Source organism: Pseudophryne corroboree, chromosome 6 (genome assembly GCF_028390025.1).
Source record: "Pseudophryne corroboree isolate aPseCor3 chromosome 6, aPseCor3.hap2, whole genome shotgun sequence".
Lineage (NCBI taxonomy): Eukaryota > Metazoa > Chordata > Amphibia > Anura > Myobatrachidae > Pseudophryne > Pseudophryne corroboree.
Genome location: NC_086449.1, coordinates 337,292,783 through 337,319,646, shown reverse-complemented (window position 1 = coordinate 337,319,646; position 26,864 = coordinate 337,292,783). Strand labels below are relative to the sequence as shown.

Below are 26,864 nucleotides of genomic sequence, written 5' to 3'. Positions count from 1 at the left end.
AGACTCCGTGTCGACATCTGTGTCTGCCATCTGAGGTAACAGGCGTTTTTTGAGCCCCTGATGGCCTTTGAGACGCCTGGGCAGGCGCGGGCTGAGAAGCCGGCTGTCCCACAGCTGTTACGTCATCCAGCCTTTTATGTAAGGAGTTGACACTGTCGGTTAATACCTTCCACCTATCCATCCACTCTGGTGTCGGCCCCACAGGGGGCGACATCCCATTTATCGGCATCTGCTCCGCCTCCACATAAGCCTCCTCATCCAACATGTCGACACAGCCGTACCGACACACCGCACACACACAGGGAATGCTCTGACTGAGGACAGGACCCCACACAGCCCTTTGGGGAGACAGAGAGAGAGTATGCCAGCACACACCAGAGCGCTATAAAATGTAGGGATAAACACTATCACTGAGTGAATTTTCCCCAATAGCTGCTTGTATAAACAATATTGCGCCTAAATTTAGTGCCCCCCCCTCTCTTTTTAACCCTTTGAGCCTGAAAACTACAGGGGAGAGCCTGGGGAGCTGTCTTCCAGCTACACTGTGAAGAGAAAATGGCGCCAGTGTGCCGAGGGAGATAGCTCCGCCCCTTTTTCGCAGACTTTTCTCACGCTTTTTTATGGATTCTGGCAGGGGTAATTATCACATATATAGCCTCTGGGGCTATATATTGTGATTATTTTGCCAGCCAAGGTGTTTTTATTGCTGCTCAAGGCGCCCCCCCCCCCAGCGCCCTGCACCCTCAGTGACCGGAGTGTGAAGTGTGTATGAGGAGCAATGGCGCACAGCTGCAGTGCTGTGCGCTACCTTGGTGAAGACTGAAGTCTTCTGCCGCCGATTTTCCGGACCATCTTCATGCTTCTGGCTCTGTAAGGGGGACGGCGGCGCGGCTCCGGGAACGAACACCAAGGACGGGTCCTGCGGTCGATCCCTCTGGAGCTAATGGTGTCCAGTAACCTAAGAAGCCCAAGCTAGCTGCAAGCAGGTAGGTTCGCTTCTTCTCCCCTTAGTCCCTCGTTGCAGTGAGCCTGTTGCCAGCAGGTCTCACTGTAAAATAAAAAACCTAACATATACTTTCTTTCTAGGAGCTCAGGAGAGCCCCTAGTGTGCATCCAGCTCGGCCGAGCACAGAAATCTAACTGAGGTCTGGAGGAGGGGCATAGAGGGAGGAGCCAGTGCACACCAGATAGTACCTAATCTTTCTTTTAGAGTGCCCAGTCTCCTGCGGAGCCCGTCTATTCCCCATGGTCCTTACGGAGTTCCCAGCATCCACTAGGACGTCAGAGAAATCAAATTTATTAACCCATGGAGGTCTGGATTTGGAGTCACCCTCAAAATTAAAGTGGAAAAACACACTACAGGCTGATCCAACTTTGATGTAATGTCCTTAAAACAAGTCAAAATGAGGCTCAGTAGTGTGTGTGGCCTCCACGTGCCTGTATGACCTCCCTACAACCCACACAAGTGGCTCAGGTAGTGCAGCTCATCCAAGATGGCACATCAATGCGAGCTGTGGCAAGAAGGTTTGCCGTGTCTGTCAGCGTAGTGTCCAGAGCATGGAGCCGCTACCAGGAGACAGGCCAGTACATCAGGAGACGTGGAGGAGGCCGTAGGAGGGCAACAACCCAGCAGCAGGACCGCTACCTCCGCCTTTGTGCAAGGAGGAACAGGAGGAGCACTGCCAGAGCCCTGCAAAATGACCTCCAGCAAGCCACAAATGTGCATGTGTCTACTAAAACGATCAGAAACAGACTCCATGAGGGTGGTATGAGGGCCCGACGTCCACAGGTGGGGGTTGTGCTTACAGCCCAACACCGTGCAGGATGTTTGGCATTTGACAGAGAACACCAAGATTGGCAAATTTGCCACTGGTGCCCTGTGCTCTTCACAGACGAAAGCAGGTTCTCACTGAGCACATGTGACAGGCGTGACAAGAGTCTGGAGACGCCAAGGAGAATGTTCTGCTGCCTGTAACATCCTCCAGCATGACCGGTTTGGCAGTGGGTCAGTAATGGTGTGGGTTGGCATTTCTTTGGGGGGCCGCACAGCCCTCCATGTGCTCGCCAGAGGTAGCCTGACTGCCATTAGGTACTGAGATGAGATCCTCAAACCCCTTGTGAGACCATATGCTGGTGCCGTTGGCCCTGGGTTCCTCCTAATGCAAGACAATCCTAGACCTCATGTGGCTGGAGTGTGTCAGCAGTTCGTGCAAGACGAAGGCATTGATGCTATGGACTGGCCTGCCCGTTCCCCAGACCTAAATCCAATTGAGCAAATCTGGGACATCATGTCTTGCTCCATCCACCAACACCACAGACTGTCCAGGAGTTGGCGGATGCTTTAGTCCAAGTCTGGGAGGAGATCCCTCAGGAGACCATCCGCCACCTCATCAGGAGCATGCCCAGGCGTTGTAGGGAGGTCATACAGGCACGTGGAGGCCACACACACTACTGAGCCTCATTTTGACTTGTTTTAAGAACATTACATCAAAGTTGGATCAGCCTGTAGTGTGTTTTTCCACTTTCATTTTGAGGGTGACTCCAAATCCAGACCTGCATGGGTTAATAAATTTGATTTCCATTGATAATTTTTGTGTGATCTTGTTGTCAGCACATTCAACTATGTAAAGAACAAAGTATTTAATAAGAATATTTAATTAATTCAGATCTAGGATGTGTTATTTTAGTGTTCCCTTTATTTTTTTGAGCAGTGTATGTATGTATGTATGTATGTATGTATGTATACACACACACACACACACACACAAATTAAGGACCATTTGCACATTCCCACCACACAGGTCACTTACCCTCGCTGATTCATGGTCAGGCAGTCTCTCTCTAGCCTGTTTTGTAAGTGCCCTGTCATTGGCGTGCTATTATGGTTGTGTTTGGGTATGTGGTGTAGTTCTTAAAAAGAAACCTACAATACAAAATCCCTCTGTCTGTGACCTGCCAAAATGTATTGTCAATTAAAGCAGGTCATGGTGATGAGAGAAAGTGGTGTTAAATGTTCAATAATGGAGCAATAAACATGCATGTCGAAGATCAACAGGGACTCCTACCACTTGCCACAGTTTTGGGTGGGGCCTTGCTCCAAGTGAGTTTCACCTTTTTGCTAATCTCAAAGAGTTCCTGGCTAGAAAATGTTTTGGAAAAATGATGAGTTGAAGCTTGCGGTGAACAACTGGCTCAATGGACTGGAGACAGCCGAGTGCAACAAGAGGATTCTAAAGATTGTATATACACATCCACGACAGTGACGCCACTTGAAAGCCTAAACTATAGTACTACCACATGGGACCACCCCTCCATTTCTTTACCCTACATACCATTTTTTCTAAACTACTGCTCGATTTCACTTTATTAAGGACTTAAATCAAACCTCACAGTGAAGGAATTGGTAGTGCCTGTATTAAACATTACTTTTCTGTTTTTTAAGCTAAAAATGCACCTTCAAAGTGCAAAATGTGACCTATTAAAAGAATAAGGCAAACATTGATCTCTGTGATCTTAACAGGTGGTGAAAAAAAATAAGAATTTACTCACCGGTAATTCTATTTCTCGTAGTCCGTAGTGGATGCTGGGGACTCCGTAAGGACCATGGGGAATAGACGGGCTCCGCAGGAGACTGGGCACTCTATAGAAAGATTTAGGACTATCTGGTGTGCACTGGCTCCTCCCCCTATGACCCTCCTCCAAGCCTCAGTTAGGAACTGTGCCCGGAAGAGCTGACACAATAAGGAAGGATTTTTGAATCCCGGGTAAGACTCATACCAGCCACACCAATCACACCATATAACACGTGATAGGAACCCCGGTTAACAGTATGATAACAAATGGAGCCTCTGAAGAGATGGCTCACAACAAAACCCGATTTTTGTAACAATAACTATGTACAGGTATTGCAGACAATCCGCACTTGGGATGGGCGCCCAGCATCCACTACGGACTACGAGAAATAGAATTACCGGTGAGTAAATTCTTATTTTCTCTGACGTCCTAGTGGATGCTGGGGACTCCGTAAGGACCATGGGGATTATACCAAAGCTCCCAAACGGGCGGTAGAGTGCGGATGACTCTGCAGCACCGAATGAGAGAATCCCAGGTCCTCCTCAGCCAGGGTATCAAATTTGTAGAATTTTGCAAACGTGTTTGCCCCCGACCAAGTAGCTGCTCGGCAAAGTTGTAAAGCCGAGACCCTTCGGGCAGCCGCCCAAGATGAGCCCACCTTCCGTGTGGAATGGGCTTTTACAGATTTAGGCTGCGGTAAGCCTACCGCAGAATGAGCCAGCTGAATAGTGCTACAAATCCAGCGCGCAATAGACTGCTTAGAAGCAGGAGCACACAGCTTGGTGGGTGCATACAGGATAAACAGCGAGTCAGTCTTTCTGACTCCAGCCGTCCTGGAAATATAAATTTTCAGGGCCCCGACTACGTCCAGCAACTTGGAATCCTCCAAGTCCCCAGTAGCCGCAGGCACCACAATAGGTTGGTTCAAGTGAAAAGCTGAGACCACCTTTGGGAGAAACGGAGGACGAGTCCTCAATTCTGCCCTATCCATATGGAAAATCAGATAAGGGCTTTTACAAGACAAAGCCGCCAATTCTGAAACCCTCCTGGCCGACGCCAGGGCCAACAGCATGACCACTTTCCACGTGAGATATTTTAAATCCACAGTCTTAAGTGGTTCGAACCAATGTGATTTCAGGAATGCCAAAACCACATTGAGATCCCAAGGTGCCACTGGGGGCACAAAAGGAGGCTGAATATGCAGTACTCCTTTGACAAAAGTCTGAACTTCAGGCAGTGAAGCCAGTTCTTTTTGGAAGAAAATCGACAGAGCCGAAATCTGGACCTTTATGGACCCCAATTTGAGGCCCAACGTCACCCCTGCTTGCAGGAAGTGCAGGAATCGACCCAGTTGAAATTCCTCCGTCGGGGCCTTCATGGCCTCACACCAAGCAACATATTTTCGCCAAATGCGGTGATAATGTCTTGCGGTGACATCCTTCCTGGCTTTGATCAGGGTAGGGATGACTTCCTCCGGAATACCCTTTTCCTTCAGGATCCGGTGTTCAACCGCCATGCCGTCAAACGCAGCCGCGGTAAGTCTTGGAACAGACAGGGTCCCTGCTGCAGCAGGTCTTGTCTGAGCGGCAGAGGCCAAGGGTCCTCTGTAAGCATCTCTTGAAGTTCCGGGTACCAAGCTCTTCTTGGCCAATCCGGAACCACGAGTATGGTTTTCACTCCTCGCCTTCTTATTATTCTCAGTACCTTGGGTATGAGAGGTAGAGGAGGAAACACATAAACCGACTGATACACCCATGGTGTCACTAAAGCGTCCACCGCTATCGCCTGAGGGTCTCTTGACCGGGCGCAATATCTTGTCAACTTCTTGTTGAGGCGGGACGCCATCATGTCTACCTGTGGTTTTTCCCACCGGTTGACCAGCATTTGGAATACTTCTGGATGAAGTCCCCATTCTCCCGGGTCGAGGTCGTGCCTGCTGAGGAAGTCTGCTTCCCAGTTGTCCACTCCCGGAATGAACACTGCCGTCAGTGCTAACACATGATTCTCTGCCCATCTGAGAATCCTTGTGGCTTCTGCCATCACCATCCTGCTTCTCGTGCCGCCCTGTCTGTTTACATGGGCGACCGCCGTGATTTTGTCTGACTGGATCAGTACCGGCTGGTTTTGAAGCAGGGGTCTTGCCTGGCTTAGGGCATTGTAAATGGCCCTTAGCTCCAGGATATTTATGTGAAGAGAAATCTCCTGATCTGACCACAGTCCTTGGAAATTTCTTCCCTTTGTGACTGCCCCCCAGCCCCGAAGGCTGGCATCCGTGGTCACCAGGACCCAGTCCTGTATTCCGAATCTGCGGCCCTCTAGTAGATGAGCCCTCTGCAGCCACCACAGCAGCGACACCCTGGTTCTGGCCGATAGGGTTATCCGCTGTTGCATCTGGAGATGGGACCCGAACCATTTGTCCAACAGGTCCCACTGGAACGTCCTTGCGTGGAACCTTCCGGATGGAATTGCTCCGTACGAAGCTACCATTTTCCCCAGGACTCGTGTGCATTGATGTACCGACACTTTTCCTGGTTTTAGGATGTCTCTGACCAGAGATGACAATTCCTCGGCTTTTTCCAGTGGAAGAAACACTTTTTTCTGGTCTGTGTCCAGAATCATTCCCAGGAATAGAAGACGTGTCGTCGGGACCAGCTGTGACTTTGGAATGTTTAGAATCCAGCCGTGCTGTTGTAGCACTTCCTGAGAAAGTGCCAACCCCACTATCAACTGTTCTTTGGACCTCTCCTTTATCAGGAGATCGTCCAAGTACGGGATAATTAAAACTCCCTTCTTGCGAAGGAGTATCATCATTTCGGCCATTACCTTGGTAAAGACCCTCGGTGCCGTGGATAACCCAAACGGCAGCGTCTGGAACTGATAGTGACAGTCCTGTACCACAAATCTGAGGTACTCCTGGTGCGGAGGGTAAATGGGGACATGCAGGTACGCATCCTTGATGTCCAGGGATACCATGTAATCCCCCTCCTCCAGGCTCGCAATAACCGCCCTGAGCGATTCCATCTTGAACTTGAACCTTTTGATATAAGTGTTCAAGGTTTTTAAATTTAAAATGGGTCTCACCGAACCGTCCGGTTTCGGTACCACAAACATTGTGGAGTAGTAACCCTTTTCTTGCTGAAGGAGGGGTACCTTGACAATCACTTTCTGTGAATACAGTTTTTGAATAGCCACCAACACTGCCTCCCCGGCAGAGGGAGTTGCCGGCAAGGCAGACTTTAGGAAACGGCGGGGGGGAGACGTCTCGAATTCCAGCCTGTACCCCTGAGATACCACTTGAAGGACCCAGGGATCCACTTGTGAGAGAGCCCACTGTGTGCTGAAAAACCTGAGACGTGCCCCCACCGTTCCCGATTCCGCCTGAGCAGCCCCAGCGTCATGCTGTGGACTTACCGGACGCAGGGGAGGACTTCTGCTCCTGGGAACTAGCTGTGTGCTGCAGCTTTTTCCCCCTTCCTCTGCCCCTCGGCAGAAAGGATGAGCCTCTAGCCCGCTTATTTTTCTGGGGCCGAAAGGACTGTACCTGATAATACGGTGCTTTCTTTTGCTGTGGGGTAGCCTGTGGCAAAAAAGTCGATTTCCCAGCAGTAGCTGTGGAAACGAGGTCTGAAAGACCTTCCCCAAAAAGTTCCACCCCTTTATAGGGTAAAACTTCCATGTGCCGCTTGGAGTCGGCATCACCTGACCATTGCCTAGTCCACAACCCCCGTCTGGCGGCAATGGACATAGCGCTTATTTTTGATGCCAGCCGGCAAATATCCCTCTGTGCATCACGCATGTATAAGACCGCGTCTTTTATATGGTCAATCGTTAGCAAAATATTGTCCCTATCCATGGTATCAATGTTTTCCGACAGGGAGTCTGACCACGCAGCAGCAGCACTGCACATCCAAGCTGATGCAATAGCGGGTCTCAATATAATGCCAGTGTGTGTGTATATAGCTTTTAGGGTACTTTCCTGCTTTCTATCAGCAGGTTCTTTTAGGGCGGCCGTATCCGGAGACGGTAGTGCCACCTTCTTTGATAAGCGTGTCAGCGCTTTATCTACCCTAGGGGGTGTTTCCCAGCGTGACCTATCCTCTGGCGGGAAAGGGTACGCAGCCATTAACCGTTTAGAAATGATCACTTTCTTATCTGGGGAAGTTCACGCTTCCTCACACACACCTCATTTAATTCGTCAGATGCAGGAAAAACTACTGGTAGTTTTTTCTCACCAAACATAATACCCTTTTTTTTTGTGGTACCTGGGGTATCATCAGAAATGTGTAATACATTTTTCATAGCCTCAATCATATAACGGGTGGATCTATTGGAGGGTACACTCGTCTCATCATCGTCGACACTGAAGTCGGTATCCGTGTCGACATCTGTATCTGTCATCTGAGGTAGCGGGCGTTTTACAGCCCCTGATGACATTTGAGACGCTTGGACAGGCACAAGCTGAGTAGCCGGCTGTCCTATGTCGTCAAACCTTTTATGTAAGGAGTTGACACTGTCACGTAATTCCTTCCATAAGTCCATCCACACTGGTGTCGACCCCGCAGGGGGTGACAACACATTCACAGGCATTTGCTCCGCCTCCACATCATTATCCTCATCATACATGTCAACACAGCAGTACCGACACACAGCAGACACACAGGGAATGCTCTTACAGAGTACAGGACCCCACAAAGCCCATTGGGGAGACAGAGGGAGAGTATGCCAGCACACACCAGGGCGCTATATAACACAGGGATATCACTATACAGAGTGTTTTCCCCTATAGCTGCCTATAATATATATATATATATTGCGCCTAAATTGTGCCCCCCCCTCTCTTTTTTACCCTTTCTGTAGTGCAGGACTGCAGGGGAGAGCCAGGGAGCTTCCTTCCAGCGAAGCTGTGAGGGAATAATGGCGCCAGTGTGCTGAGGGAGTTGGCTCCGCCCCTTTTTCGGCGGGCTTTCTCCCGCTATTTTATCGTTTCTGGCAGGGGTTAATATACACCTATATAGCCTCTGGGGCTATATATGGTGTTAGTTTTGCCAGCCAAGGTGTTACTATTGCTGCTCAGGGCGCCCCCCCCCCCCCCAGCGCCCTGCACCCATCAGTGACCGCAGTGTGTGGTGTGCATGAGGAGCAATGGCGCACAGCTGCAGTGCTGTGCGCTACCTTGGAGAAGACAGAAGTCTTCAGCCGCCGATTTTCCGGACCACCTTCTTGTTTCTGGCTCTGTAAGGGGGACGGCGGCGCGGCTCCGGGAACGGACGACGAGGTCGGGTCCTGTGTTCGATCCCTCTGGAGCTAATGGTGTCCAGTAGCCTAAGAAGCCCAAGCTACCACCACTTAGGTAGGTTCGCTTCTTCTCCCCTTAGTCCCTCGTTGCAGTGAGCCTGTTGCCAGCAGGTCTCACTGAAAATAAAAAACCTAAACTATACTTTCTTCTAGGAGCTCAGGAGAGCCCCTAGTATGCATCCAGCTCAGCCGGGCACAGAAATCTAACTGAGGCTTGGAGGAGGGTCATAGGGGGAGGAGCTAGTGCACACCAGATAGTCCTAAATCTTTCTATAGAGTGCCCAGTCTCCTGCGGAGCCCGTCTATTCCCCATGGTCCTTACGGAGTCCCCAGCATCCACTAGGACGTCAGAGAAAAAAAATCGAATAATGTTGGGGGAATAACAAAAGGTGGAATATCCTTATGAACGTGTGCTTCCTGAATTTATTGTTACATGGCAACAAAAGTGTACAGTTGCCTAGATACAGGGGTGGGTTAACTTACCCCACTGGCTCATCCTACCCCACTCTCCCCTACTTGGTAAGTAACATCCTCAATCCACCTAACTCCTTGCATTAGTTAATGAGGTTAATGAGGCCATCATCTTGACCCTCAAATCCGTGTGTCTCCATGTAAAAGGGTGTACAATCCCACAAAGGTAAAACACATGACATCACAAAACACAATTTTCACTACAACTGTTTGACAAACTACCCTTAATGTGTGAATAAGGCACTTCTACTACATTACAAATGCACTTACTTATCAGGAGAGGCAATTGATAATGTGATAATTGTCTATAGGGTGACTCTCCTGATACATCTCAGAGGTGAATAAATGAACCAGTAAAGACAGCTGCCATCACTGTTTTAAGGACATGGACCACGTTAACATTGCAAGTGTAAGAAGGCTTAATAAATCATTATTTCATTGTTCCACTTCCACCCATAAGCCATAGCATTAAAGCTACTGATATGAATAACATTGATTATCTCATTACAATGTCACTTGTCAAGGTAGGAAGTGAACAGTCAGAAAATGTGTTGGAAGCAAGAAAAATGGGCAGAAGTAAGGATCGGAGCGATTTTGACAAGGGCCAAACTGTGCTGGCTAGATAACTTGGACAGAGCATTTCTAACAGTTCAGGTCTTGTGGGATGTTCCCAGTATGCAGTGGTTAGTCCCAGCCAAAAGTGGTTCAAGGAAGTATAACTGGGGAACCAGCAAAATGTACATGTTTGCTCAAGGCTCACTGATGCATGTGGGGAGAGAAGGCTAACCCGTTTGATCTGATCCCACAAAGGACCTTGGGGCAGATGTATTAACCTGGAGAAGGTATAAGGAAGTGATAAACCAGTGATAAGTGCAAGGTGATAAACGCACCAGCCAATCAGCTTCTAACTGTTAATTTACATATTGGAGCTGATTGGCTGGTATATTTATCGCCTTGCACATATCACTGGTTTATCACTTCCTTATGCCTTCTCCAGGTTAATACATATGCCCTCTTGTGATATTTTCTACAACGTCCCTGTATTTACAGTACGCTATGCATTTCAAGTTCCTGATTGACTTTCTCCATCTGACCGTTGGTCTGTGTGTATAACATTACAGTTGTCACTGGCCATTTGCCAGAGCTTGCTAAGAGTACACTATTACAGTACGATTACTGTACTGTACAGTGTATCCATCTGCCGATATTCGCTCTACAGTACTGGATTAGTGGAGCATTAGCCACCCAGTGGTGAATATTTGTATTGCATGCTGTGTATGTTGTTGCACCTCAACGAGCCTCTGAGTGCAACACCTCATCAACCTGAGCTATAGCTAAGGGACGACAAATACTCCGTTTAGGCGGAGAAACTGCAACGATGAAGGAGGCTCCATCTGTATGTATTTTTTCTGGCTGTGACTCTAATATCAGTCCCAGCCATAATGCTATTAGGGCCGGATTCTGATTGGTACGTTATTGCACAGCTGCAGAAAAGTAGCTTCACAATACCGTACAACTAAACGGCAAATGTAGCAGTAGGCACCAGTAAGAAACAGATGCCTGCTGCATGCAATGCAGGTCCGAGTGCTGCATCCGAAGACATGGTATCGGATCACTTTTACAATGCTTACTCAGACTGGCCAACAGAACTGGTCAGTAGGGTACAGGAAGTCAGTGTCTGACAACGAAGTGCCTGGGCTTGGCACACCTACAAATTGGGAGCGACATGTCCCTATCGCCACCGCTTCTCTGCTCCCCAGACTATGAAGGGGGGGTGGACGGGGGTGGACGACTGTGAGCAATCACGCAGGAACTGTTCTGCACTTGCGCAGAATGGGTCCTGCAGTCCCCCACTGGCGAATTTGTACGTAAAACAATCAGTTCACAAAGGGGGTCATTCCAAGTTGATCGCTCGCTAGCTGTTTTTAGCAGCCGTACAAACGCTAAGCCACCGCCCTCTGGGAGTGTATCTTAGCTTAGCAGAAGTGCGAACGAACGGATCGCAGAGCGGCTACAAAAAAAAATTGTGCAGTTTTAGAGTAGCTCCAGACCTACTCAGTGCTTGCGATCACTTCAGACCATTCAGTTCCGGATTTGACGTCACAAACATGCCCTGCGTTCGGCCAGCCACGCCTGCATTTTTCCTGGCACGCCAGCGTTTTTTTGGAACACTCCCTGAAAACGGTCAGTTGACACCCAGAAACGCCCCTTTCCTGTCAATCACTCTGCGGCTGCCATTGCGACTTAAAAGCATCGCTAGACCTTTTGTAAAAATACATCACTTGTTGTGAAAGTACGTCGCGTGTGCGCACTGCTCCGCATAAGCAGAAGTGCTGCTTTTTCACTTAATCACTGCGCTGCGAACATTTTTCACTAGCGATCAACTCAGAATGACCCCCAAAGTACCAGTACTATGAAAGACAATGACACACAGATCTGTTGGGACAACAAGACTGGTGAGCCAAGGCCAATTTCCCAGCTATGTGAACAAGTCAAAAAATATTTAAAAGGAAAACATGCGGATGTTCCCTCAGACCCCTGCTGGTTTAACTGCACCCTTCAGAGAGCTGCTGGAACAAGCACTGGCCACGAGGAAATACAGAAAAGATGTTCGGAGTGTGTTATTCCAATCCAAAAATAAAGCTAAATACACAAACAACAATACAATTTTGAAAAAAAAAAAGTAACGTTGGATATCATGATGGTAAAAGCCTATTGATGCTTTTTTAGGAGAGTGAGCAACAAATGGCTTGTGTGTGTTTCATTTCCATTAGCTATTAAAGATGTAACTAAGGACCTAATTCAGACCTGATCGCTGTTGTGTGAATTTGCAAGGCGGACGATAATCGATCGACTGTGCATGCACACGGATCATAGTGCACACGTGTGAGGCCAAACTGCAAAAGAATCCAGCATCATTTTTGATCGCTATGCGTACTTAAGATGATTGACAGGAAGCGGAATGTTTGGGGGTGGTAACTGACAGTTTTCTGGGAGTGTCAGGAAAAATGCAATTGTTCCCAAGCGTTTTCAGGGACGGTGTGCGACGTCAGCTCCATCCCCGAACAGCCTGTTCCTATCGCACTGTTGGAAACATTCAATGGTGAGTGAGTTGCGAACGTATTTGCAACTGACCGGCATTTGCAAAGCTTTTCAGATGTCGTATGCACGTACGGCGTGCAGTCTGGGCGGTGACTGTCAGATCGCAAACCTCTGCAAATTCACAGGGGAGCGATCAGGTCTGAATTAGGCCCTAAATGCCTATGCAAGGTTTGCCCTAGATATCAAGGTGCAGAAGTCTGTAACTTGGACAGCAAAGCCTTGAATTATAACAAAAAAAGGGTGTGGAGCGCTGTCTAATTAACAGACACCAATCGCATCAATAAATGGAAAATTATTAAATCTTTATATTAAGCATTTCAAAATATAATATTGCAGAAATCCAGAAAAACAACAGCAACAATATTATAAATACTGGTGACTTTTAGAAAGCCTTGAATGAGCCTATCTGCAGTGATAATTAGTATGGTGTAGTTATCAGCCTGTTTACCTTGAGATGTTCTCCTATCCGCACCCGGTCACCATGAATCTCTCGGAGGTATTTGCGTCCCAGGCTTTGTGCCAGCAGGTTCTCTGCCGTGTGCTGCGTTACAAAGTTAAGATCCTGGACAGATAGTACAGACAAGATGGGGTCACATACTCTAAACTGAACATCTGCACCCATGGACACTGGCACATCATCCCGGGACTTCACCTAAACAAACCCAAAGGATAACAAACGATTTAATGGAACATACAAGTCCAACATACAATCCAACATTAATACAGTATAATAAAAACAAACTATAATCTTGTCAAAAGTATAGCAGGTTATGTCTTAAAGACAGCTGTCTGCTGCAGGACGGAGTATAGTACTTGGAGGTTTTGTGTGCATTAACAGGGAAGGCTGCTGCATGCTTATGCAATTAATGTCATAAAAGTTGAAATAACTAGGGGGAATATTTATTAAGCACTTGATGGCGGTTCAGGCAGCAGTATTTAAAAGGATAATATTAAATTCAAAACACTTCTGATTCTCCATTTAATATTATTGTCCTTTTAAATCCCACGATGGCTCTGAAAAGCTGCAATTTAGTAATTATACTCCCATCCAGAGTGTGTGGCAATGCCTACTGGATTTGGTCATGCCCCCCCTGTATCTCCCAGGCCCACCATGTCTCAACAGCCCTGCAGGGCTGCATTGAGGCAAAAAGGTGCTGCTGGAGAGCAGGAGTTAAGGTGGGTACACACGGAACGATTAGAGCCACGATGTGGGCATTTCCGATCATTTGGAACGACACATTGTGTACATCGTTCCATGTGTATGACCGATACCGATGGTGATGTGCACACCAGCGGGTCACTAACAACAGCCCCAGATCATTTGAACATACAGATCTGGGGCTGTCGTTAGCGACGCCACGCTGCCGAATGCAGCATGGCCCCTGCTCCACCCCCACCGCTGTTTGTCGCTCCCGGCATCAGCAAATGTGTGTATGCACTTGCCGATGCCGGCCCCTGTCGGGCACGATGTGTCGTTCAGTGACACATCGTGCCGTATGTACGGACCCTTAGTAAAGTGCTAACAGCCAGCTTCCTTCTGCAGTATCCAACAGTTCCTTCTGCCTCCACCTAATAAATTGGAGCTCAGGCCACAAGGCCACAGCTAAATCATGTTTTTTTTTAAAATAGATCCATGTAAAAAAAATAAGAATTTACTTACCGATAATTCTATTTCTCATAGTCCGTAGTGGATGCTGGGGACTCCGAAAGGACCATGGGGAATAGCGGCTCCGCAGGAGACTGGGCACAAAAGTAAAAGCTTTAGGACTACCTGGTGTGCACTGGCTCCTCCCCCTATGACCCTCCTCCAAGCCTCAGTTAGGATACTGTGCCCGGACGAGCGTACACAATAAGGAAGGATTTTGAATCCAGGGTAAGACTCATACCAGCCACACTAATCACACCGTACAACTTGTGATTTGAACCCAGTTAACAGCATGATAACAGAGGAGCCTCTGAAAAGATGGCTCACAACAATAATAACCCGATTTTTGTAACAATAACTATGTACAAGTATTGCAGACAATCCGCACTTGGGATGGGCGCCCAGCATCCACTACGGACTATGAGAAATAGAATTATCGGTAAGTAAATTCTTATTTTCTCTAACGTCCCAGTGGATGCTGGGGACTCCGAAAGGACCATGGGGATTATACCAAAGCTCCCAAACGGGCGGGAGAGTGCGGATGACTCTGCAGCACCGAATGAGAGAACTCCAGGTCCTCCTCAGCCAGGGTATCAAATTTGTAGAATTTTGCAAACGTATTTGCCCCTGACCAAGTAGCTGCTCGGCAAAGTTGTAAAGCCGAGACCCCTCGGGCAGCCGCCCAAGATGAGCCCACTTTCCGTGTGGAATGGGCTTTTACAGATTTTGGCTGTGGCAGGCCTGCCACAGAATGTGCAAGCTGAATTGTACTACAAATCCAACGAGCAATCGTCTGCTTAGAAGCAGGGGCACCCAGCTTGTTGGGTGCATACAGGATAAACAGCGAGTCAGATTTTCTGACTCCAGCCGTCCTGGAAACATATATTTTCAGGGCCCTGACTACGTCCAGCAACTTGGAATCCTCCAAGTCCCTAGTAGCCGCAGGCACCACAATAGGCTGGTTTAAGTGAAATGCTGAAACCACCTTAGGGAGAAATTGAGGACGAGTCCTCAATTCTGCCCTGTCCGTATGAAAAATTAGGTAAGGGCTTTTATAGGATAAAGCCACCAATTCTGATACACGCCTGGCTGAAGCCAGGGCTAACAGCATTACCACTTTCCATGTGAGATATTTTAAGTCCACAGTGGTGAGTGTTTCAAACCAATGTGATTTTAGGAATCCCAAAACTACATTGAGATCCCAAGGTGCCACTGGAGGCACAAAAGGAGGCTGTATATGCAGTACCCCCTTGACAAACGTCTGAACTTCAGGAACTGAAGCTAGTTCTTTTTGGAAGAATATTGACAGGGCCGAAATTTGAACCTTAATGGACCCTAATTTGAGGCCCATAGACAGTCCTGTTTGCAGGAAATGCAGGAATCGACCCAGTTGAAATTCCTCTGTAGGGGCCTTCCTGGCCTCACACCACGCAACATATTTACGCCAAATACGGTGATAATGTTGCACAGTTACATCCTTCCTGGCTTTGATCAGGGTAGGGATAACTTCATCCGGAATGCCTTTTTCCTTCAGGATCCGGCGTTCAACCGCCATGCCGTCAAACGCAGCCGCGGTAAGTCTTGGAACAGACATGGTCCCTGCTGGAGCAGGTCCTTTCTTAGAGGTAGAGGCCACGGGTCTTCCGTGAGCATCTCTTGAATTTCCGGGTACCAAGTCCTTCTTGGCCAATCCGGAGCCACGAGTATAGTCTTTACACCTCTCCTTCTTATGATTCTCAGTACCTTGGGTATGAGAGGCAGAGGAGGGAACACATATACTGACTGGTACACCCACGGTGTTACCAGAGCGTCCACAGCTATTGCCTGAGGGTCCCTTGACCTGGCGCAATATCTGTCCAGTTTTATGTTGAGGCGGGACACCATCATGTCCACCTTTGGTTTTTCCCAACGGTTCACAATCATGTGGAAGACTTCTGGGTGAAGTCCCCACTCCCCCGGGTGAAGATCGTGTCTGCTGAGGAAGTCTGCTTCCCAGTTGTCCACTCCCGGAATGAACACTGCTGACAGTGCTATCACATGATTTTCCGCCCAGCGAAGAATCCTTGCAACTTCCATCATTGCCCTCCTGCTTCTTGTGCCGCCCTGTCTGTTTACGTGGGCGACTGCCGTGATGTTGTCCGACTGGATCAACAAAGGCTGACCCTGAAGCAGAGGCCTTGCCTGACTTAGGGCATTGTAAATGGCCCTTAGTTCCAGGATATTTATGTGAAGTGACGTTTCCATGCTTGACCACAAGCCCTGGAAATTTCTTCCCTGTGTGACTGCTCCCCAGCCTCTCAGGCTGGCATCCGTGGTCACCAGGACCCAATCCTGAATGCCGAATCTGCGGCCCTCTAGGAGATGAGCACTCTGTAACCACCACAGGAGAGACACCCTTGTCCTTGGAGACAGGGTTATCCGCTGATGCATTTGAAGATGCGATCCGGACCATTTGTCCAGCAGATCCCACTGAAAAGTTCTTGCGTGGAATCTGCCGAATGGAATTGCTTCGTAAGAAGCCACCATCTTTCCCAGGACCCTTGTGCATTGATGCACTGACACTTGGCCTGGTCTTAGGAGGTTCCTGACTAGGTCGGATAACTCCCTGGCTTTCTCCTCCGGGAGAAACACCTTTTTCTGTACTGTGTCCAGAATCATCCCTAGGAACAGCAGACGTGTCGTCGGAATCAGCTGCGATTTTGGAATATTTAGAATCCATCCGTGCTGTCGTAGTACTACTTGAGATAGTGCTACTCCGACCTCTAACTGTTCTCTGGACCTTGCCCTTATCAGGAGATCGTCCAAGTAAGGGATAATTAAGACGCCTTTTCTTCGAAGAAGAATCATCATTTCGGCCATTACCTTGGTAAAGACCCGGGGTGCCGTGGACAATCCAAATGGCAGCGTCTGAAACTGATAGTGACAGTTCTGTACCACAAACCTGAGGTACCCTTGGTGAGAAGGGCAAATTGGGACATGGAGGTAAGCATCCTTGATGTCCAGAGACACCATATAGTCCCCTTCTTCCAGGTTCACTATCACTGCTCTGAGTGACTCCATCTTGAACTTGAACCTTTTTATGTAAGTGTTCAAGGATTTCAGATTTAAAATGGGTCTCACCGAGCCGTCCGGCTTCGGTACCACAAACAGCGTGGAATAATACCCCTTTCCCTGTTGTAGGAGGGGTACCTTGATTATCACCTGCTGGGAATACAGCTTGTGAATGGCTTCCAATACCGCCTCCCTGTCGGGGGGAGACGTTGGTAAAGCAGACTTCAGGAACCGGCGAGGGGGAGACGTCTCGAATTCCAATTTGTACCCCTGAGATACTACCTGCAGGATCCAGGGGTCCACTTGCGAGTGAGCCCACTGCGCGCTGAAATTCTTGAGACGGGCCCCCACCGTGCCCGAGTCCGCTTGTAAGGCCCCAGCGTCATGCTGAGGACTTGGCAGAAGCGGGGGAGGGCTTCTGTTCGTGGGAAGAGGCTGTCTGCTGCAGTCTTTTTCCCCTTCCTCTGCCCCGGGGCAGATATGAGTGGCCTTTTGCCCGCTTGCCCTTATGGGGACGAAAGGACTGAGCCTAAAAAGAAGGTATCTTTTTCTGCTGAGAGGTGACCTGGGGTAAAAAGGTGGATTTCCCAGCCATTGCCGTGGCCACCAGGTCCGATAGACCGACCCCAAATAACTCCTCCCCTTTATACGGCAATACTTCCATATGCCGTTTGGAATCCGCATCACCTGACCACTGTCGCGTCCATAACCCTCTTCTGGCAGAAATGGACATCGCACTTACTCTTGATGCCAGAGTGCAAATATCCCTCTGTGCATCTCGCATATATAGAAATGCATCCTTTAAATGCTCTATAGTCAATAATATATTGTCCCTGTCCAGGGTATCAATATTTTCAGTCAGGGAATCCGACCAAGCCACCCCAGCACTGCACATCCAGGCTGAGGCGATTGCTGGTCGCAGTATAATACCAGTATGTGTGTATATACTTTTTAGGATATTTTCCAGCTTCCTATCAGCTGGTTCCTTGAGGGCGGCCGTATCAGGAGACGGTAACGCCACTTGTTTTGATAAGCGTGTGAGCGCCTTATCTACCCTAGGGGGTGTTTCCCAACGTGCCCTAACCTCTGGCGGGAAAGGGTATAATGCCAATAATTTTTTAGAAATTAGCAGTTTTTTATCGGGGGAAACCCACGCTTCATCACACACCTCATTTAATTCATCTGATTCAGGAAAAACTACGGGTAGTTTTTTCACACCCCACATAATACCCTTTTTTGTGGTACTTGTAGTATCAGAAATGTTCAAAACCTCCTTCATTGCCGTGATCATGTAACGTGTGGCCCTACTGGAAAATACGTTTGTTTCCTCACCGTCGACACTGGAGTCAGTGTCCGTGTCAGTGTCTGTATCGACCTGAGGTAACGGGCGTTTTAGAGCCCCTGACGGTGTTTGAGACGCCTGTACAGGTATTAACTGATTTGCCGGCTGTCTCATGTCGTCAACAGTCTTTTGTAAAGTGCTGACACTATCACGTAATTCTTTCCATAAGACCATCCAGTCAGGTGTCGACTCCCTAGGGGGTGACATCACTAACACAGGCAATTGCTCCGCCTCCACACCATTTTCCTCCTCATACATGTCGACACAACGTACCGACACACAGCACACACACAGGGAATGCTCTGATAGAGGACAGGACCCCACTAGCCCTTTGGGGAGACAGAGGGAGAGTTTGCCAGCACACACCAGAGCGCTATATATATATATATATATATATATATATATATATATATATATATATATATATATATATATATATAGGGATAACCTTATATAAGTGTTTTTCCCTGATATAGCTGTTGTATATATTTATCTGCCAAATTTGTGCCCCCCCTCTCTTGTTTTACCCTGTTTCTGTAGTTCAGGACTGCAGGGGAGAGTCAGGGAGCCTTCCTCCAACGGAGCTGTGAGGAAAAAATGGCGCCAGTGTGCTGAGGAGATAGGCTCCGCCCCCTTCTCGGCGGCCTTTCTCCCGCTTTTTTATGGAAAAATTGGCAGGGGTTAAATGCATCCATATAGCCCAGGAGCTATATGTGATGTATTTTTTGCCAAAAAAGGTGTTTTTATTGCGTCTCAGGGCGCCCCCCCCCAGCGCCCTGCACCCTCAGTGACCGGAGTGTGAAGTGTGCTGAGAGCAATGGCGCACAGCTGCGGTGCTGTGCGCTACCTTATTGAAGACAGGACGTCTTCTGCCGCCGATTTTCCGGACCTCTTCAGTCTTCTGGCTCTGTAAGGGGGCCGGCGGCGCGGCTCTGGGACCCATCCATGGCTGGGCCTGTGATCGTCCCTCTGGAGCTAATGTCCAGTAGCCTAAGAAGCCCAATCCACTCTGCACGCAGGTGAGTTCGCTTCTTCTCCCCTTAGTCCCTCGGTGCAGTGAGCCTGTTGCCAGCAGGTCTCACTGAAAATAAAAAACCTACTTTAAACTTTTACTCTAAGCAGCTCAGGAGAGCCACCTAGTATGCACCCTTCTCGTTCAGGCACAAAAATCTAACTGAGGCTTGGAGGAGGGTCATAGGGGGAGGAGCCAGTGCACACCAGGTAGTCCTAAAGCTTTTACTTTTGTGCCCAGTCTCCTGCGGAGCCGCTATTCCCCATGGTCCTTTCGGAGTCCCCAGCATCCACTAGGACGTTAGAGAAAAATGAATCCATAGGATTACCCACATTAGTTATATTATACGTGGGAATATTCTCAACATTTCCTAGTACACATTTCTGGGGAACTAGGGTGTACCCATTGCTGGGGAACTAGGGTGTTTCCAGTGAGCAACCATGATGCTGAAGAAAAACTGGTAACACAACTATTTCAAAATAGCAAATAGACATAAAAGTACCTATGTGAAACCCTTTGATGGAATCAGAAGAGGAAGGAGGTTCAGTTTAGATAAATGGTGAAGGACAGCCATGGTTAGCTAACCAGCAGCTGAATGTAATAAAACCTCTACAAATCAGTAGTTCATGCTTCATGTCTCCAACTCACACTGTCTCTCCTTATTCCAACCATACTTCAGCACGGTCTACGTATGATATCCAGGCAGACGGGATGCAGGCGGTCACCATACTGACAGGGGCATCCCGTCTGCCGGAGTTCCAACAGAGTCCGCTCGCCACGCATTGAGCACGGTAGCTTGCTTCGCTCGCCACAGGTTATATTCCCACACAGAGTTGACCCACCAACCGAGCAGGAATACCAGACGGGTGCCGGGATTCTGGCTGTCGGCAAAATGCCAGCTGTCGGGATGCTGGCGTCAGTCTCCTGAATACCAGGATCCCGACAGCCGGTATATTGACTGTATTCCCTGAGCACCACGAGCTGCACAGAAATGCCAGCTGCCAACAGCTGGTTTATTACGGAGTGCTGACAATGCTGCTGCCTTACAACAGCATTGGTTCATGTACTTTTATGCAATTCATATCATGATCCACTCAACTGTACAGCACTGTGGAAACAATCATCCCGTGAATAAATGATACAGGTTGAGTATGTCTTATCCAAAATGCTTGGGACCAGAAGTATTTTGGATGTCGGATTTTTCCGTATTTTGGAATAATTGCATACCATAATGAGATATCATGGCGATGGGACCTAAGTCTAAGCACAGAAAGCATTTATGTTTCATATACACCTTATACACACAGCCTGAAGGTCATTTAATACAATATTTTTAATAACTGTATTAAATAACGTTTGTGTACATTGAGCCATCAGAAAACAAAGGTTTCACTATATCAGTCTCACTCAAAAAATTCCGTATTTTGGAATACTAATAGACCCTATCTATAGGAAAGCTGAAGTGTAGTTGTGTGAAGTACCAATAAAGAAACCTATTATGACTATTATGTATTTAGTATGCCTTTCTGGAAGGAGCTGTAGCGATAATACAAAAGCAGAATTGGTGGACTATTAAACCAGAAATTATTTCTAGCGATAGGTGCACCTTATAAAGGAACGCTTATGTTACCAGTGACGTTTTTGATGCCCAAACAAAATCTGCTAAATGTGATTATCAATGGGTAAATAACACTAGATATTCATATTAAACATTTTAAAGCAACAGTTGTATTTTTATTTTATATTTCAGAAATTGGCAAAACCAAGTTGCACTGCAGGTGGGGCAGATTTGAAATGTGCAGAGAGATTAAAGGGTAATACTACTAATACTGGAATGAAAAGTGGTAACCATTCAAATGCTAGCTATTATTTCTCTACTGCATTCTAAAAAATCATAGAATCTGATTGGTTACTATGGGCAACACCTTCACTTATCTGTTTTAGAAGCTTTAGTGAATCTACCCTTAGAGTTGGAAGGCCCATATCCTAGCTCAAATTGCAGTGTAAAACTAAACTAAAGCTGTGCAGCATTTCAGGGTTACATGCAAAAGCAGGCAGTATTTACCCTGCATGCAAAGAAAAATGTGCACCCCTTGCAGTGTAACATGGTTTTCACAATGGTAAAGTTACTGAGAATAAGCCCCTTTCTGTCCACATCTATCTTGTATTATATCTTATAAACACTCTATTTTCCTTTCTCCTAAGTGCTGTGGAGTATTACGGCTCCCTGTAAATAAACGTATAATAATAAAAAAAGTTTCTCCATGAGTACTCACCTTACATGGGTGTATGCTGAATGCTCTTATTCTCATATCTATTCTCTTAAACTGGTCAATAAGAGGGAGAAGCAGGACAAGTCCAGGACCTCTAGCTGGGCGCACCCGGCCAAGCCGAAATATCACTACCCTCTCATAATCAGGCACTATCTGTTATAAAAGAACAATGGATTGAATTCACTTATATTCAAAACAATATGGCTGGTAAGACTCATTTCAAAAGATGACACGCATTTCAAATACTAATTAATTTGCATTAGTTGCATAGCATTACTATTTAAGTGGACCATTTATTTATAGGGTTTTCGACATGATAATTCGGGGCAATAAGAAATTCTGTACTGCCAGGATGTATTAAAAAATAAAAAATAAATCACATCTAGGGAAAGGGGCTCCTGTTCCTCTGCGGGACGTGCTGCGCATGGGTATCCGGACTCCAGGTCAACAACAAAAAAGTCGACACACCTTAGGTCGACGCCAATTTGTCGACACACCTTAGGTCGACATGGACAAAAGGTCGACCGGAACAAGGTCGACAGGAACAAGGTCGACATGAGTTTTTCTCAATTGTTTTCTTTTTTGGAACCTTTTCATACTTAACGATCCACGTGGACTACGATTGGAACGGTAATCTGTGCCGAGCGAAGCGAAGGCACCATGCCCGAAGCATGGCGAGCGAAGCGAGCCATGCGAGGGGACGCGGTGCACTAATTGGGGTTCCCGGTCACTCTTCGAAGAAAACGACACACAAAAAAACGCATGTCGACCTTTTTCCATGTCGACCTTGTTCCTGTCGACCTTTTGTCCATGTCGACCTTTTGTCCATGTCGACCTAAGGCGTGTCGACCAATTGGCGTCGACCTAAGGTGTGTCAACCTTTTTGTTGTCGACCTGGAGTCCCAGACCCCTGCGCATGTGTGGTCAGCGAGCTGGTATTACTGGGGATTGCTAACTTGGTAAATTATGCAATACGGTTCCGCACCAGTCTATGAACAAAGTTTAGTCGTTGTCAAACAACCAACATTGACAATGAGAAGGGGTGAAGGGACCCAATGTTGTCGAACTGGCGGTGCACCCTGAGTCAGCGATTATAAATGGAATACAAAACAAGAAGACGACTCTTTATTGGGCACACTCTTGAAAGATAGAAGACAAATGTTACACGATGAGTGTTAAAAAGTAACTTTTTAAGAAAATGATCAGCAGTGTGGATAACAAAGTTATGTTAAGTTTGTTACAAAAGTTTGTTATCCACACTGCTGATCATTTCCTTTTATTGTCGCTTTAGTTATCCGTTTTTTTGAGGCACAAAGCAGACTTTGCAGCAACAAAAAACTGATGGATTAAACACCACAAGGCACAGCATTTGTTTTTGTAGCTCTAATATGGTATATTCAGTGCATGGATGCAACTCAAGGACACCTGTAAGTATTATTTGTTATATTGCAGCAATACCAATTCCACTGTATTTCATGGTGGAAACCTTGAAATGATACTTTGTCACTATCTGAGGATATTACTGACATAACTGGTTTACTAACCCTGCACTTATGAACTGCATGCATGCTTGTGACACAGATAAATGTCTGACATTGTTTAGCAAGCCACTCTAATGCGAGCATAAAAAATTATCTCAACTCTGCCTCTCCTCCATATTTGTGGATAAACAGATTCTGATTTGCATGAAACCTAGAATTTTTGTGCTTTTTCACCTATGGTATCTTTATGCCTGACATGCAAGGGGTAACCTGGACAATGACCTGACTGATGTACAATTAATTCATTTTCCACTATTCATGGACTCTCATCAGTGATTCTAGGGGCATCAGAACATAAAGCCAAGGCTCAGCTGCATATTCCCTAACCCTGACAGGAGATCCGCCTTTTCTTATTTCTAATTGGAATTTTAACCATTACTCCAATCTATCACTCTCAACATTCTCTGTAGCTTCAACTTATCCCAAACTACCTTTAAGTGAACTCTCATCAGTCATCCCAGAGACCTGACCACAACATACAGTACTCATCTACTACCACAACGCACTGTAAACGCCCAATACCATCCGATCTTGGAAGCTAAACAGTGGTGGGCTGGGTTAGTACCTGGATGGAAAACCGCCTGGGAATACCAATTATTGTAGAAATCTGAGAAATCGAGAAACTCTCTATCTAACACTGACAGCCAAATCATCACTTCTCTTCCTTCCTACTTGGATCAGGTACTTTATATCAGCTAGACTATTCTGGCACTTATCTATACTTCTTCCCCAATCTTAGGTTGCATCCCTTCCCCTCTCCTTTTGTCCTGCTTGAGGTATTTAAGGCCACCCCTAAGATATTGAATTCATGAGTACTACAATCTAAGATACGTTGCGTGAACTAAACTCCTACTGACCCAGTGCGGGTTTTAATCACACTAATTAATTATTGTACTTGGTCAGTCTAAATTATAAACAATAATACTATACCTATGTAGCCATAGATCACAGACTTTTTAGACCACTGACCAGAATTTTAATATTTGTGTTGTTTGAATCTTGTTTTTATCATCAATTTTGGATTTTTGGAACTGGAAACATGAAAAATATATTAAAGCTACAAAAATAAGAATTTACTTACCGATAATTCTATTTCTCATAGTCCGTAGTGGATGCTGGGACTCCGTCAGGACCATGGGGAATAGCGGGCTCCGCAGGAGACAGGGCACATCTAAATAAAGCTTTTAGGATCACATGGTGCGTACTGGCTCCTCCCCCTATGACCCTCCTCCAAGCCTCAGTTAGGTACTGTGCCCGGACGAGCGTACACAATAAGGAAGGATCTTGAATCCCGGGTAAGACTCATACCAGCCACACCAATCACACCGTACAACTTGTGATCTGAACCCAGTTAACAGTATGATAACAAAAAACGAAGTAGCCTCTGAAAAGATGGCTCACAACAATAGTAATAACCCGATCTTTGTAACAATAACTATGTACAAGTATTGCAGACAATCCGCACTTGGGATGGGCGCCCAGCATCCACTACGGACTATGAGAAATAGAATTATCGGTAAGTAAATTCTTATTTTCTCTAACGTCCTAGTGGATGCTGGGACTCCGTCAGGACCATGGGGATTATACCAAAGCTCCCAAACGGGCGGGAGAGTGCGGATGACTCTGCAGCACCGAATGAGAGAACTCCAGGTCCTCCTTAGCCAGAGTATCAAATTTGTAAAATTTTACAAACGTGTTCTCCCCTGACCACGTGTTCTCCCCTGACCACGTAGCTGCTCGGCAAAGTTGTAATGCCGAGACCCCTCGGGCAGCGGCCCAAGATGAGCCCACTTTCCTTGTGGAGTGGGCCTTTACAGATTTAGGCTGTGGCAGGCCTGCCACAGAATGTGCAAGTTGGATTGTGCTACAGATCCAACGTGCAATCGTCTGTTTAGACGCAGGAGCACCCATCTTGTTGGGTGCATACAATATAAACAACGAGTCAGATTTTCTGACTCCAGCTGTCCTTGAAATATATATTTTTAATGCTCTGACAACGTCCAGCAACTTGGAGTCCTCCAAGTCGCTAGTAGCCGCAGGCACCACAATAGGCTGGTTCAAGTGAAAAGCCGAAAACACCTTAGGGAGAAAATGAGGACGTGTCCGCAGTTCTGCCCTGTCCGAATGGAAAATCAGATATGGGCTTTTGTATGATAAAGCCGCCAACTCTGAAACTCTCCTGGCTGAAGCCAGGGCCAATAGCATGGTTACCTTCCATGTAAGGTATTTTAAATCTACCGATTTTAGAGGCTCAAACCAATGAGATTTGAGAAAATTCAAAACTACGTTCAAATCCCACGGTGCCACTGGAGGCACTATTGGGGGTTGTATATGTAGTACACCTTTGACAAAAGTTTGTACTTCAGGCACTGATGCCAATTCCTTCTGGAAGAAGATTGATAAGGCCGAAATTTGAACTTTAATGGACCCCAATTTTAGGCCCATAGACAATCCTGCTTGCAGGAAATGTAAGAATCGACCCAATTGAAATTCTTCCGTTGGAGCCTTCTTGGCCTCACACCACGCAACATATTTTCGCCAAATGCGGTGATAATGTTGTACAGTCACTTCCTTTCTAGCCTTAATCAAGGTAGGAATAACTTCCTCTGGAATGCCTTTTTCTTTTAGAATCCGGCGTTCAACCGCCATGCCGTCAAACGCAGACGCGGTAAGTCTTGGAACATACAAGGTCCCTGCTGAAGCAGATCCCTTCTTAGAGGTAGAGGCCACGGATCCTCCGTGAGCATCTCTTGAAGTTCCGGATACCAAGTTCTTCTTGGCCAGTCCGGAGCCACCAGTATTGTTCTTACTCCTCTTTTCCGTATAATTCTCAGTACCTTTGGTATGAGAGGCAGAGGAGGGAACACATACACTGACTGGTACACCCACGGTGTTACCAGAGCGTCCACAGCTATTGCCTGAGGGTCTCTTGACCTGGCGCAATATCTGTCCAATTTTTTGTTGAGGCGAGACGCCATCATGTCCACCTTTGGTCTTTCCCAACGGTTCACAATCATGTGGAAGACTTCTGGATGAAGTCCCCACTCTCCCGGGTGAAGGTCGTGTCTGCTGAGGAAGTCTGCTTCCCAGTTGTCCACTCCCGGGATGAACACTGCTGACAGTGCTATGACATGATTCTCCGCCCAGCGCAGAATCCTTGCAGCTTCTGTCATTGCTCTTCTGCTTCTCGTGCCGCCTTGTCGGTTTACGTGGGCGACTGCCGTGATGTTGTCCGACTGGATCAACACCGGCTGACCCTGAAGCAGCGATTTTGCCAGGCTTAGAGCATTGTAGATCGCTCTTAGCTCCAGTATATTTATGTGAAGGGACGTCTCCAGGTTTGACCACACGCCCTGGAAGTTTCTTCCCTGTGTGACTGCTCCCCAGCCTCGTAGGCTGGCATCCGTAGTCACCAGGACCCAGTCCTGTATGCCGAATCTGCGGCCCTCTAACAGATGGGCACTCTGCAACCACCACAGGAGAGACAACCTTGTTCTTGGTGACAGTGTTATCCGCTGATGCATGTGCAGATGCGATCCGGACCATTTGTCCAGCAGAT

The 26,864-nt window shown here is 47.2% G+C and overlaps 1 protein-coding gene and 1 pseudogene across 3 annotated transcripts in view; one reads left to right on the top strand and one right to left on the bottom strand.

Moving 5' to 3' along the window:
* Positions 1–26,864, bottom strand: part of STOML1 (stomatin like 1) — a 60,702-nt gene that overhangs the window by 13,266 nt on the left and 20,572 nt on the right. For all 3 annotated transcript variants that reach the window (XM_063926443.1, XM_063926444.1, XM_063926442.1), the window contains exons 3-4: positions 21,768–21,917; positions 12,890–13,093 (exon numbers count right to left, since the gene is read on the bottom strand). In XM_063926443.1, the coding sequence (XP_063782513.1) occupies positions 12,890–13,093; positions 21,768–21,917 (354 nt within the window). The remainder of the gene's footprint in view (positions 1–12,889; positions 13,094–21,767; positions 21,918–26,864) is intronic.
* Positions 23,793–23,911, top strand: LOC134937599 (5S ribosomal RNA; annotated as a pseudogene).